Below are 14,445 nucleotides of genomic sequence, written 5' to 3'. Positions count from 1 at the left end.
GATTATTAGCGTCACATCTAACCCACTGTAGACAGAATTTAAACTCAGAAGTAGATCTCAGAAGTAGTCCAGCATTGGTTTTCATTGAGGAAGGCACAACAGAATAAGTGTCTGTCAAATACTTATCTGGCCAGGGTTGGGTGTTTTCCAGAAATGTGGAGCTCAGGAATGGGAATGCCATCCCCTCACAGCTAAGGACTGATCAGATGCCAGCAGATCTCCATTGCTGGCACCCACAGCCTTCACAATGCCTTGACTTGCAAATGCTGCAATGGCATCCCTTTCTCCTTCCTCCCATTTTTATCCCTTTATTTCCACTCTCCCCTTCTCCATTATCTCTCCACATCTTTCTCTGTTTTTTTTTACCCCTTTTGCTCAATATATGCATTCCTCTGACTTAAACCTCTTATAGATCAGCATAGTGATGACAGATTGCATGCTGATTTTGTTGACGTTGCTGCTTGGATTTTCCAGACAGCTGCTCCTTGTTGCTGTCGTACTCATTTATTAATGTGCATTACAGATAGGACATGGAGCCTCAGTATGTGGTTTAAATCCCATTACCCACTCCTCTACAAACACTCAACGAGAAATGACGTTTGACAAAGTCCTGGTGGAGAAAGAATTTTTAACCAGAATTTACAGCTTTCTGAGTTGTTGCTGCACTATCCTGAAATACGTATTTCTATCAACAAGACTGAACAGAACCTAGAGCTGCATGGGGCCAAATGAGTACATCACTTACCCATTTCTTATCAATTACACTATACACAGACAAGAGCAAACTGAGGTTCACATGAGCCACACAATACAAAGCAGCACTGAACTGTATTGTTCCCTAATACCTATCTTCACAGGAGCTGACACAAGCTGTCTTGTACCTGTACCTTCAGTTTTCTCCTTGCAAACCACCTGAACTATTTTTCTGGTAGTTGGTCTTCTCGTGATTGTATAGGACTAGAGCAACCTAACCACACATTTAGTGCCATCTAATAAATTAAATACACAAGCTGGTGTGATCCAACTTTGGACAGGAAGGATGTGGCTAAGTACCACAGCAGGCGGTTGAAAGCTGCAGTTTTTAAGCAGGCTAAAAATGAGAGAACAAGAGAGTGCGTAAGGGTGAAGAAGAGGAATGAGCAAAAGGACAATCTCAGAGTTTTTCTACAGCGTAATCATAAAACTTCAGGATAACAAATGGCTGTATGTGAACTCCTGGGTGTCTGTCAGTGCTGGATGCAGCCTGTTTGAGGAACCGTTTGATGACCGAGCTGTAATTTTGTTTTGGATGGCGTTCTGTTCTATCTGCTGCTGATTGACAGAGAACACATGCTCAGTGCTGTCTGTAGCTGATGTGTGTTTAAATGTGAGCTTAAACATTTCCATTGGAGTTGTAATTTCTTGGCTGGTCTGGGAAATATTGGGGTTGGTTTCTTAGCAACTGGTCGTGAACCTGCTGCAGAAACATTCCTTGCATTGTAGTGGGTGCAGTGTGACTCTCAAAAGAGCTGTCAAATATTTCTACATCATTAATGGACTGACCTTCATGGGATCCACTTCATCTCCATTTGCTTTTGCATTTTTTAAAACTAATTTATTCCCCTTCCCCTCTGACCCCAAATGAAACCTCCTAAAATGTATCCTTGAGATATATATATATACATATAAACTGTTTGGATCCTGTGATTAACTTCCAACTGTAACACAATCCCTAAATGTGTTGCTCTCTGTTTAATGATTTACGATAGTTTATACTTGGTATTAATCCAGGAATGAGTTAATACGTTGTTTTGATTGCACAGCATCTCCCAGTAAAACTGGATATCTTCAAAATACTGAATAAAAAGACAAAGAGCTGCTGATTCATAAAGCACAGCTCAGTTACAGAATGAGTTAATTTGCCTGGCCAAAAATGGGACAATTGTACAGCCAGCCAGTACGTAAATGATGAGCAATGTGTGCTGTTTTGATGAGTGTGGGGTGGGTGGGGGGAGGTGAAACAGATTTCTCTTCAGGTGTCCTAAATTATCTCATTGATATGACTTGCAAATGGTTAGGATTCTTGTGGTATAGTGGAAGTGTTCCTGCCTCTGAGCTAGGTTTGAGTCCCACCTGCTCCAGAGTTCATAGAGTCATGCAGCATGGAGACAGACTCTCTGGTCCAACCAGTCAATGCCTATCATAATCCCAAACTAAACTCGTCCCACCTGCTCCTGATCCATATCCCTTCAGATCTTTCCCATTCATGTAATGTGTAAGAACGTCTCCGAGCAGGGTAATTATAAATATTGACTCCCAAATTGTTGGGCTTGTTAGTTCCAATGATGCAACTCTTTCTTTTGAAGGTACTGAGTTTTGCCAGAACCTATTTTGGAAAAGTGGCCATGTCAGAAACAGAATTCGCATTCCAAAGACTAGGGCTTATGCAGTACTGTTTTCCTTTAGTCCATTAACATGTTTTGTTGTAGCTACTATAAAACTATACAGAACCAATAGAAGAGGCATTATGGTTTAAGCATTTGTAGCTATCTATGGGGAACCACACCGAGGCAGTTTTAAAACCTGTGTGTGTTTTTCTGTATCCTGTAGCTCATTGAGTACTGCTGCGAACCACTTTTCATTTGCACACGTTGTTTTGATTGCACAGCATCTCCCAGTAAAACTGGATATCTTCAAAATACTGAATAAAAAGACAAAGAGCTGGTGATTCATAAAGCACAGCTCAGTTACAGAATCCTCCTGTTCAATAAGAAAATGGAAACTAAATCCTGATCAGTTATTGACTTTGGTCCAGAAATATCATTCTGCTCAACCAAGGTCTAGACCCTATTTTGTTTGAAAGTTAGCATTCAGCTCTGCTGTAAACCTAATACTGTCTCCAGGGTTGACTCTGAGCTTGGTTTGCAAGTGGATGTTACTGTGAGTGAGAGGCTCAAATGGAGTGGGAGTGGGGGTAGGGATGTTACTCACAACAAACAGGATCATAAAGATCAGGAGAGAAGAGGGGGTAAACCAGGAAGAAGTGGCCAGGGGAGACTGAACTTAGGCTTTAAAAAAGGAGGGAAAACTAACAGGGAAGGGGGGGGGGGGCGGTGTGGATTTCAGTTATGGAAATAGTGAGCTGAAATAAAATGATGTAGAAGACAATGCAGTGATTCTAACGCAGTGACAACGCATAACAGGGTGTGTGAGCTGAGATACTTACAGGTGAAAAGGAGTAAGAGAAGAAAGTTCAGAGGAGCTTTTGATAAAATAGATCAAACATGTTTGTGATAGAAAGTTGGCAGAATATTTAATTAAGTTTATTTATCTGGTCACGTTGTTGGGGAGTTGGTTTGTGGATCTCTGCATTTTAAAAACAAACCACTTTTCATTTCAGTTGTAATTAGTAGCCACATATTGATTTATGCCTGTGCCTCCAATTAGTAAGTGTGTTCAGCTGAGCTGCTACATGAACAGGAGAAAACTAATTTGTCAACACATGATATATTCCAGTAGCTGGCGTATGGGGCAAGAGTTTTCTATTCATGACCTTAGGGAATGGTGTTATTTGAATTTTCAGCAGAGAAACGTGCAGCGTGTTAGTTATTTTGTCTATGAAACTCCATGGATCGGTTTTTACAACCCCAGTAACAGGTCCATAAAATATATGTCCAAAATTTACCACCCAACATTACTACTGCCACTGTTTTATCCGCAACAGCAGGAGCGTCAGGGGGCCATCTATATCAGACCAATTAAGATCTTTGAAATTGTTAATTAATGGTCTTCATTACTCTGTCCTACCATTAGAGGGATTGTTCTACTGTTGGGAGATGTCCATGCCAAGCGTCCAGCCCAGTAGCTGTCATTGTGTTGGCTAGTGGCAGGTTACATCAGCCATGCCTCATGAACAGGTCTCTGGGCCTATCCATGAGTCTTTCCTCAGATCAAATAACCCATGGGGTGGGGAGTAGGGGTTGCAATCCAGGTGCTCCCTTAGATCTATCTCCATGCAACATTGTCAACATGAAAGGTATAATGTGAATGTAACTCAATGTCATCCAATGCCTATGGCTATATCTCAACTGGTGTTAGAGTCTGTTCTATTTCTTTTGCAGGCCCAATCCCAGCTATAGAGTCGATGCTGACAAAGGCTTTAACTTCTCTGTTCCTGATGATGCTTTTGTCTGTCAAAAGAAGAACCACTTCCAGGTCACAGTTTATGTTGGCATGATGGGTGATCCAAAATACGTGAAAACCCCTGAGGGGCTCAAACCAATTGATTGTTTCTTCCTGAAGTTACACGGTGTAAAGGTGAGAGATACCTATTGGTGGGGAGTTGTGGGAGCACGAGGTTTGTTAGTCAAATTTGGTCCTTGGAGGCATTTACTTCCATTTACCAATCTTCACACACAAGTCAACATATTTTCCTGTGAGTGCCTGTCTATGTAACACCTGTCTACAAGTTGTTGTGATCTTAGTTAGGAACAACAATATTATCATTTGTTTGGATCCAGGTCCAAATTTATTGTCTGCCCCTCCCCCACCACTTGCCTCCCAGCAGTCAATGAGCACTAATAGCTTGCCCAGTAAATTCAACAAAACCTGATCATGAAAGTGGTACTGGCCTTTGATTAAGGCCTCTAGAGACCGTTTCGTTTACCATGTTTCCTTTCCCCTCAACTTGCTTCTTTTTGTTCTTGGAAGAACATCCTACAGTGTCAGTCTGATATTTTACTACTCCCCATGCAGCCATCCCGTGGTTTCCTTTCTTTCAGAAATCTTAGGGTGTGGGCATCATTAGCCAGGCCTACATTTCTTACTCCTTCCTAAGGAGCTGTGAAGGTGATTGAAGTGAATCACCTTCATAGAATCATAGAATCCCTACAGGGTGGAAACAGGCCATTTGGCCCAACAAGTCCACACCAGCCCTCTGACAGTAACCCACCCAGACCCATTCCATTACTCTACATTTACCCCTGACTAGTGTACCAACCTACACATCCCTGAACACTATGGGCAATTTAGCATGGCCAGTTCACCTAACCTGCACATCCTTGGATGGCAGGAGGAAACTGGAGCACCGGAAGAAACCCACACAGACACGGGGAGAATGTGCAAATTCCACACAGTCACCCGAGGCTGGAATTGAACCTGGGTCCCTGCTGCTGTGAGGCAGCAGTGCTAACCACTGAGCCACTGTGCCGCCCCAAGTTAAATTGTCTCATTTAGTGTTCATAGAATCCCTACAGTGTGGAAATGGGCCATTTGGACCAACAATTCCACCCCAATAAGTAACCCTCCCAGACCCATTCCCCTACCCTATTACTCTACATTTACCCCTGACTAATGCACCTAACCTACACATCCCTGAACACTATGGGCAATTTATCATGGCCAATTCACCCTAATGTGCACATCTTTGGACTGTGGGAGGAAACTGGAGCACCCAGAGGAAACCCACACAGACACGGAGAGAATGCACAAGCTCCATACAGACAGTCACCTGAGGCTGGAACCAAACCTGGGTCCCTGGTGCTGTGATGCAGCAGTGCTGTGTGGTGAAGCCATGTCCACAGTGCTGTTTGTGTGGCAGATCCAGGATTATTGAACAATGGAGTTGGAGGAACAGTGATATATTTCCAAGTCAGATCGTTGTGTAATGTGGAGGAGGCTCAGAGGCAATGGTGTTCTCAAGTACCTCCACGTCCTGCTGGGAGGTAATATGGGTAGGTTTGGTAGGTGCTGTCAAAGAAGAATTGGAGCATTCCTGCAATGTCCCCTAAACTTAATTTTGTCTCAATATATTGTTGGTGGATGGAGTGAATGTTTAAGGAAGGAGATGGGAGAAGTAGTGAGATTGTGAGTTAGTTGCTGAGCTGTTTACTATAAATTCATTCAATGTAGAAGGAAACTTACTGCTGCTTAGTTTTGGACAGGTTTTAACTCATGTTACCTTGTAATCAAAGCAAGTGTGCTGTTAACTTAATGTCCCTTGCAGGCTATTTTAATTGGTTCTCTTGAAAATTGGAGGGTTGGAAATTAAATAAACAAAGAACCACTTTGAAGAGTCTCATCAGATTGGAAATGTTGCCCATTGAGGTGGCAGGAGACTGTCACGTTAAAGTCTTTTTAACTTCCTTTCCTATGTTATCTTGTGGAATAAGTCAGTCTGGTTGGGAAACGAATCGTTTCACATATCAGTAAATGTGGAAAGAGCTGGCATGTATATCTGATTGCTGATTGTTAAACAATCTTTTTTGGTAGTTGGAAGCAATGAACCAGAGCATCAATATTGAGCAATCACAGTCTGATCGCAGCAAACGGCCATTCAACCCAGTCACGTAAGTACACAATATAAATTGTGCATTTTAGGAACTGGAACAGCTCTCCCTATCCACGGAATGTCACTTGTAATTGTCCAAGGTTGGCTCAGTCAAGAGCACTCCAAAGACTTTGGGTTTAAGTCCATTTCTAGATCTTGAACAGACACAAGTGAAAAATTGAATGCCACTTTGTATAGTCTTCCAGATGAAATGACTGTGAATCAAAATTTGCTAAATATAACATGACTTTATCTGAGCAACAGTAGCGAATTCTCCTACCTTTTTTTGGACAAGATTACTCCTTTAAAAATACAACTAAGATATCAATTACCAGTCTTATTGATGCTGTGAAATATTGCTGTGCATAAGATGGTTAACATCTCTCCCACACATAATTGTCATTATTCTTCAAAAGAATGTAAGAGTTTTGAAGTATGTAGAAGATCTGCTTTAAAAGACCTAAATCTTTCTTTTAGCTGATAGTATGTTATCAACAGTTTAGTCCTCAAAATAAATAATATGTCATAGCTTCTTCTGTCAGCTACTTGCTATGCACTGACCAGCACTGGCTAGTCTGTCTCATGTTCTGGTCTTATAAAATGAGGAGATGGTAAAACCTCAAACCCCTCAGTGTACTTAATTTCTTTACATTGTGTTAGGAGGTACAAGTAATATCTCGAAATGCGTCTAATAGCTACAAAGCGTACATGTCATGTGGAAAGTTATTTAGTTTATTCAGCACTGAGTTTCTACTTGTATATTGTATATTGTGAAATGTTTTCTTGCTTTCAGTTGAAAAATTGTACAGAAAGGTACAGACCAAAAGTGAACATTAAATTTTAATGATTATTGAAAAATGTTCTAGTTGTCAGTGAAACTAGATAGGAGTGAGAGCTGTGTGTGAATTTGGGAGACACTTAGGGATGCTAATAGATGTTTATGGATTTTGGGAAATATTGACAGTTTGTAATAATTTGGGATGTTGTAGGATAACAAGAGATGGTGGATTTTGAGAGATTCTAAGAGTTATGGAAACATGATGACGGTATTAATACGTACAAGGGACATTGAGCGATATAGCATACTGATGGATTTTTTTCGTTCTATAGGATTAACATCCCCTCTGATCAGGTCACAAAGGTGACGGTTGGAAGGTTACACTTCAGTGAAACAACAGCGAACAACATGAGGAAAAAAGGCAAACCCAATCCAGACCAGAGGTGAGTACCATTACGAGTGTCATTGTGTCTTGCAAGACAGCTAAGATTCCATTTCTACTGATGTGGCCTGGCTTAAATTACTGTAGGCTAGGAAGATGCTCATGAAGCATCAAAAGAGGGAAATGTAACAGAAAGATCAAGCTAAAATCAAGTATAGAAGAAATGAGTCAAACATTCCTCTTGAGTGAAGTTCAAGCTCAGTAAAAGATGAAAGTTCAGTAAATTTGACTAAATTGGCAGCATTTCCTCAGGATTTGTGTTCTATGTTTCATGAAAATTAAAGTTTAAATGGCAGACATCTTTGTCAAAGTCCGTGTGGTCAATTTTCAATGTCTCTGCTGTATGGAAATTGGATTCAAATCACTTTGAAACTTATGCTGCTGATGTTGGAGACCCGCTCCCAGCGCCAACCTGATGTGGATCAGAGGAAATTGGCACATTGCCAAGCAGATTGGGATCCTGTGACAAATTGATTGGATGCTGGTGTAATTTTCATGGTTTAATAGGCAAACTGAAGGTGATAACTCATTCTGGGCTTTAGGCTTCCTGAGTACAGCTGTATCTTCACCCAGAAAAGAAACTGTAAAACATATGAATGACACATAATAGGTCAACTTGTCTTATGTTCTTCAAAATGAAAGGTCAGTACATTAATTTCAAAGTATCACTGATTTTCATTAGTCTTTGCCTCTGGGCAATATTTTCATTAAGTGCTTTGGAACCTAGAAAGGATGTGAAAGCATTATTAGAATTTCATATGCCAACTGGCAGAATGTACACTCCATTTCCTCCACTCCTTCCTTTGCTACTGAATCTAAGGCTGAAACCACAATGTTACATTTTCAATGTAACCTTTATGAGGATAAAATAAACAAATTCTAACCCATACCTAGATCCCTCATGGGTCCTTCCTTGTTCCTTGCATTTTTCAGCTTGGGTCTGCTGCCCCATTCCAATCTGTGATCCCTGGACCAATGCTTACAGCACAACAGTCCAAAGCAAGGAAAGCGCCCAGGTCCACGCCCCCCTACAACCCACCCTCCCATCCTGGTACCTTCCCCTGCCACCGCACCTCCTCCCTCACCCCATCCAAGGCCCTAAAGGAGCCTTCCACATCCATCAAAGTTTTACCTGCACATTCACCAATATCATTTATTGTATCCGTTGCTCCCGATGCGGTCTCCTCTACATTGGGGAGACGGACGCCTCCTAGCAGAGCGCTTTAGGGAACATCTCCAGGACACCCGCACCAATCAACCACATCGCCTCGTGGCCCAACATTTCAACTCCCCCTCCCACTCTGCCGAGGACATGGAGGTCCTTGGCCTCCTTCACCGCCGCTCCCTCATCACCAGACGCCTGGAGGAAGAACGCCTCATCTTCCGCCTCGGAACACTTCAACCCCAGGGCATCAATGTGGACTTCAACAGTTTCCTCATTTCCCCTTTCCCCACCTCACCCCAGTTCCAAACTTCCAGCTCAGCACTGTCCCCATGACTTGTCCTACCTGCCTATCTCCTTTTCCACCTATCCACTCCACCCTCCTTCCCTGACCTATCACCTTCATCCCCTCCCCCACTCACCTATTGTACTCTATGCTACTTTCTCCCCACCCCCACCCTCCTCTCACTTATCTCTCCACCCTTCAGGCTCTCTGACTTTATTCCTGATGAAGGGCTTTTGCCCGAAACCTTGATTTTACTGCTCCTCGGAAGCTGCCTGAAATGCTGTGCTCTTCCAGCACCACTAATCCAGAATCATACAAATTCAGGCTTCTTGGATAGTTGACCTAATAACTCCATTCACCAATGACCCAACATCTGCTGGGAATGAAGATTGGCATCCATCACATGTTTGACTGCAGCCATTGTTGTTTTAATATGTTTGTAGATAAACATACCAAAAAATAGGATAAACCTCTTTTCTGGGAGTCTCATGTTGACTAATAAAAAGGAACTAATTCTTATAATAGAATTACAATGAAAGGTATTAGCTAGCTGCAGGTTGTTTAACTGAGAAATAGTGCCATGAAATTAAATAAAGTACTGTTCTAAATATACTGTCATATTTAAAGATATTCATACAGATATTAGTTAAGAGTGTTTTCTTATGCTCTCACTCTACCTCACCCTTTTTTCACTCTTCCACCTTCCATATCACTCTTTTTCTATCACTTTCTCTCTCTTCTTTTTACCTCAATCCATTCATCTCTAACCCTCATTTCTCTCCCTGCTGTATTTCCATTTTTCTCTCTTCATTCTCCACCTTCTTTATCTTATCTTGCTGTCCTTTTCTGACCACACCTATCTCTTATTCCCCCCTCCCATTCTTTTTCTCATCCATCTTGTCCTCCTCTTGATCCCTTCGTCTATCGCAGGTACTTCATGCTGGTAGTAGCCCTTCAGGTCCAGGCTCAGAATCAGAATCATCTTGTGGCAGCTCAGATTTCTGAAAGAATCATTGTGCGGGTAAGGCTATTTCTTATTTACACATGTACTGTGTATGTGATCTGATAGTACTTTGTGCCAAGTTATCATCTTTAGCTATTTTTGGAATACCACATGACTTGGGGCCACAGTTGTCATTATACCTGTGAATGTGTTGTTTGTGCAGCTAATGCAGTATTTTGCTATTAGTCTGTGATTGTTGCTTGGTAAATGGTGATTATATTTGTATGTCATGTCAGCATATATATGGAACTCGAGGATATGTCCAGTAGAATACAAATACCTGCTGATATCTACGAGAAATTATGGGATGACAGGGATATCAAAAATAGATTGCTACACTGTAGGTGATTGGGATATCATTAACAGGATTTGACATCCTGTAACCATTTGGTTTTCTACTGATCCGATTACTACAGCATTACTAGTTCAATACTTCATCTGAATGTCAATTTTGTATCTGAGTGTCAAGATTGTGGAGAGAGGTTATTTGCAGACTATTTTATTGCACAAGATATCTCAACTCCAGCTATTCTGTTCACATCTGATTTCCACTTGGAGGTATTTCACAAAAGGAGTCTTCAGATATCCATTCAAAATGGACCAGGGCAGACTTTCCCCACTCCACTGGGTGGCACGATGGCACAATGGTTAGCACTGCTGCCTCACAGTGCCAGGGTCCCAGGTTCGATTCCAGCCTCGGGTGGCTGTCTATGTGGAGTTTGCACATTTTCCTTGTCTCTTCGTGGGTTTCCTCCGGGTGCTCCGGTTTCCTCCCACAGTCCAAAGATGTGCAGATTAGGTGAATTGGCCATGCTAAATTGCCCATTGCGTTAGGTACATTAGTCAGAGGGAAATGGGTCTGGGTGCGTTACTCTTCGGAGGATCGGTGTGGACTGGTTGGGCTGAAGGGCCTGTTTCCACGCTGTAGGGAATCTAATCTAAAATAAATGCGCAGATTGAGGACAACCACTGTTACTGTTGCCATGTCTGGGCTCAATTATGTCAGCACAATGTGGTTGGAATCTGTGATCTTGCAAGTCTGCCCTACTCAGTGCTACAGCAAGGGGTGTTTAATACACTGGGTCAACCAGTGAAGATCACACATACAATTTCAGCCTTTGTTTCTATATGTAGAACCTGACCGTGAAAGGAGCAATAAATCCCTTTTATAACAAATACACTCTTGGTGCCTGCTGTGCAGTTTCTCTTGTTTAATATCTGTGTTTATCTGAGACCTATTTAAATCACTATTGCTTTCTCCATTAATAACACAAAGTGGTACTGCTCCCAATATAACTACTTAAACATGTATACACCTATCCAACTACTGAGGATAGTGCGCAGCTAGTATTGAAACGTCAAGCAGCATCACACAGGAGTGGATAGTTTCTTTTGATCAAATATGTAGACTCTGATACCAAGGTACACATAAACCCTCTCTAAAAGATGGGAGTGAATTAATTTGTTGCTTTTTGCCCAGTATTTAATCCATTCAGGGATGCAACAGTGAGTCACCCACAAATTATGCATTATGACTCAGGAATGAACGATCAATTTTTACAGATCTTGCCATTCTAGCCATTATGCTGTCAGTAACCAGGAATATTTAGATGATGCATAAGATGTAGTCACTTGATTGTGTACAGTTTTCATAAAGGCCTAATGGGTAACTCCAACACAAAGTAGAAGACACTTAGCCTTGCAGTGTTTATGGAGTTTTTAGTGCTCTTCATCTCCGAGGTTATGGAGTTTGATGTTGATGGCTCACCAAAATGATTTCTTTGGAGACCACTATGGTCCAGTGGGTGTAGAGGTGGTGGGAATGGAGGACTGTAGTGGGGTCATGGAATTACCTAGAATGGAATCAAATGCTACCAGTGAAGTTTATGTAATTGGCGCACATTTTCCCCCCATCTTTTAATACTATATGTTGAAGGCAGTTGGAATTTACAAAGTGGCTGTGAATGGGGTGAAAATAATTCATTCACGTATGCAAAACATATTACCTAAAAACAGAGTGAGATATCATTACTATTCAATTGTTCAATTATTGATGCAAATACATTGAAAAAGATCAGCTGAAAGATAAAATAAATGTGGAAAAATAACTGAAAATCAAAGAAAAAAGGGTTTGTTATATAAAAGATTCTTACAAGTGTTCTTTATCACGAAGAATGGATTATAACTGATAACAATTGGTCATTATTAAGTTACTGGATAATTACCAGCATTGAATAGTTACTGATAATGGACAATTAATACCAACAAATTGTTATTAAGTAGAGCTATTTTAAAATGTTAGTAAGATTGGGTAACGTGGAAGAGTTACAAACAATTTATCCCCAGAAATTGGTGGTTATTAACAACAGGTACTTTTACTAACAATTATAATGAACAATGGGATCATCAGGTAATGCAGTATAATTAATGATATGTGCAACTATGACCAGCAATGGTTGGGGTTGCAGATAATGGGTTGATAGTAAGGGATAGTTCCCAGTCCTGGATTCTTATTGACTATGTATAGCATAACATCTCCAGCTGTCTCTGATTCCTCTGTTCTTCATTCACAGAACACGGCACAGGTGAGACATTTTAATGCTAAAACACTCACACAGGAGACTATTTCAGAGCGTAGGTACAGTGGAGCCCTTTATTATCAGTAACTAAAGAGAACTGTACAGAGGAGGTAAGTTTCAGAACTGAAGGGGACAAAATTATTGCTTAACAGGTGAGAAAAACAGGCAGGTTTCTGTGCCTGTGAGAGACTGGGTGAAAAGATCAGAACGTAGAGGGCATTACAGCAACATGACTAACAGAGTGGCTGAAAGCAAAAATGTCTGGTTCAATAAACCTGTCATAATACGGCAGTGATGGTTTCGTGTTCTGGAACAATTTATATATGATGGAATATAGATGTATGATAATAAACAGGCTCCACTGTATCGGTTAACATTGCACTGAAGGCATTTTGTTCAAACTTACTATATAGCCCCTATGATAGGCTGACAATGCACTCCTTTCTGGTAACATATCCTGTGTATTCTTTTGATGCATCACCTTAACATTATTTATTCAATAAAACCTGATCCCTTTCTGGCACCTAATATTGTGTTGTGAATCTGGCAACATGCATACCATAGTAGAAGCATCACAACTTGAGAGAGCAGGACAAATAGCACTGGTAATGAAACCAGTATTCACTGGTCTGATATAAGGAGTGTATATCTTCGAATCAGAGGCTTTTCTGTGTAACAGAATGACAGTAGTATAAAACTTCAGTGGGCTTTAATTAATTTAACTGTACTGATTACAAAAGGATCTTTATCAATTGGGCCAATGGGCCAAGGAGTGGCAGATAGAATTTAATTTTAATAAATGCGAGGTATTGCATTTTGGTAAAACAAAAAAGAGCAGGATTTACACAGTTAATGATAGGGCCCTGGGTAATGTTGTCAAACAGAGAGACCTAGGGGTTCAGGTACATCATTCTTTGAAAGTTGTCTCACAGGTAGACAGGGTGGTTAAGAAGGTATTTAGTACCCTTGCCTTCATTTCTCAGACCATTGAGTACAGGAGTTGGGATGTCATGGTGAGGTTGTAAAGTACATTGGTGATGCCTTGTTTGGAGTACTGTGTACAGTTCTGGTTGCCCTGCTATAAGAAGGAAATTATTAAATAGGAGAGGGTTTAAGAGAGGATTCACCAGGATGTTGCTGGAACTAGGGGGGTTGAGTTATAAGGAGAGGCTGGGACTTCTTTTACTGGAGCATAGGAAGTTGGGGGTTGACCTTACAGCAGTTTATAAAATCATGAGGGCAGAGATAAGGTTACTAGCAAAGGCCTGTTCCCTAGGGTAGGGGAGTTCAAAATTAGGGCGCACATTTTTAAGATGAGAGGAGAAAGATTTAGAAGGGACCAGAGGGGCAATATTTCACACAGAGAGAAGATAATGTATGAAATAAACTGCCAGAGGAAGTGGTAGATGCAGGTACAGTTACAACCTTTATAAGATATTTGGACAGGTATATGAATAGGAAAGGTTCAGAGGGATATGGGTCAAATACAGGTAAATAGGACTAGTTTAGTTTGGGAATCTTGATCAGCATGGAGGAGTTGGACCAAAGGGTCTGTTTCCGTGCTGTATGACTCTAAACATTCTTTTTTGATGTCTTCCTGTCATTCCCCATCTCCATTTCTTTTCATCGTGTCTCTTGACCCTCATTGCCTACTCCTTATCCAGTTCTGGTGTCTCTCTCTCTCTCAACAAACTTTGACTTTTTTTCTCTTCATTCTCATCTCTTACTTCACTCTCTCTCATCACTTTTTTAACAGTCCTTCCCACCCCTCTCCATCTGTCCTGTCTCTCTTTCTCCACTCTCTCGCATTTTATTCTTCTTTTACCTATCTTTTCTTTTATCTTTTTTGCTTTCCCTCTCTCTTTCTCATGCTTTCACTCTATCTGAC

General features: G+C 41.1%; 1 protein-coding gene across 11 annotated transcripts in view; it reads left to right on the top strand.

Moving 5' to 3' along the window:
• myrf (myelin regulatory factor) overlaps positions 1-14,445 on the top strand; it is a 230,023-nt gene that overhangs the window by 161,762 nt on the left and 53,816 nt on the right. For 9 of the 11 annotated variants that reach the window (XM_043706033.1, XM_043706036.1, XM_043706031.1 and 6 more), the window contains 5 exons: positions 4,101-4,296; positions 6,250-6,326; positions 7,418-7,528; positions 9,906-9,996; positions 12,552-12,563. In XM_043706033.1, the coding sequence (XP_043561968.1) occupies positions 4,101-4,296; positions 6,250-6,326; positions 7,418-7,528; positions 9,906-9,996; positions 12,552-12,563 (487 nt within the window). The remainder of the gene's footprint in view (positions 1-4,100; positions 4,297-6,249; positions 6,327-7,417; positions 7,529-9,905; positions 9,997-12,551; positions 12,564-14,445) is intronic. The other 2 variants (XM_043706034.1, XM_043706035.1) reach the window with 1 other exon arrangement.

This window comes from Chiloscyllium plagiosum, chromosome 16 (genome assembly GCF_004010195.1).
Source record: "Chiloscyllium plagiosum isolate BGI_BamShark_2017 chromosome 16, ASM401019v2, whole genome shotgun sequence".
Taxonomy (NCBI): domain Eukaryota; kingdom Metazoa; phylum Chordata; class Chondrichthyes; order Orectolobiformes; family Hemiscylliidae; genus Chiloscyllium; species Chiloscyllium plagiosum.
The sequence above is the reverse complement of the archived record's forward strand: the minus strand, read 5'-3'. Positions and strand labels throughout refer to the sequence as shown.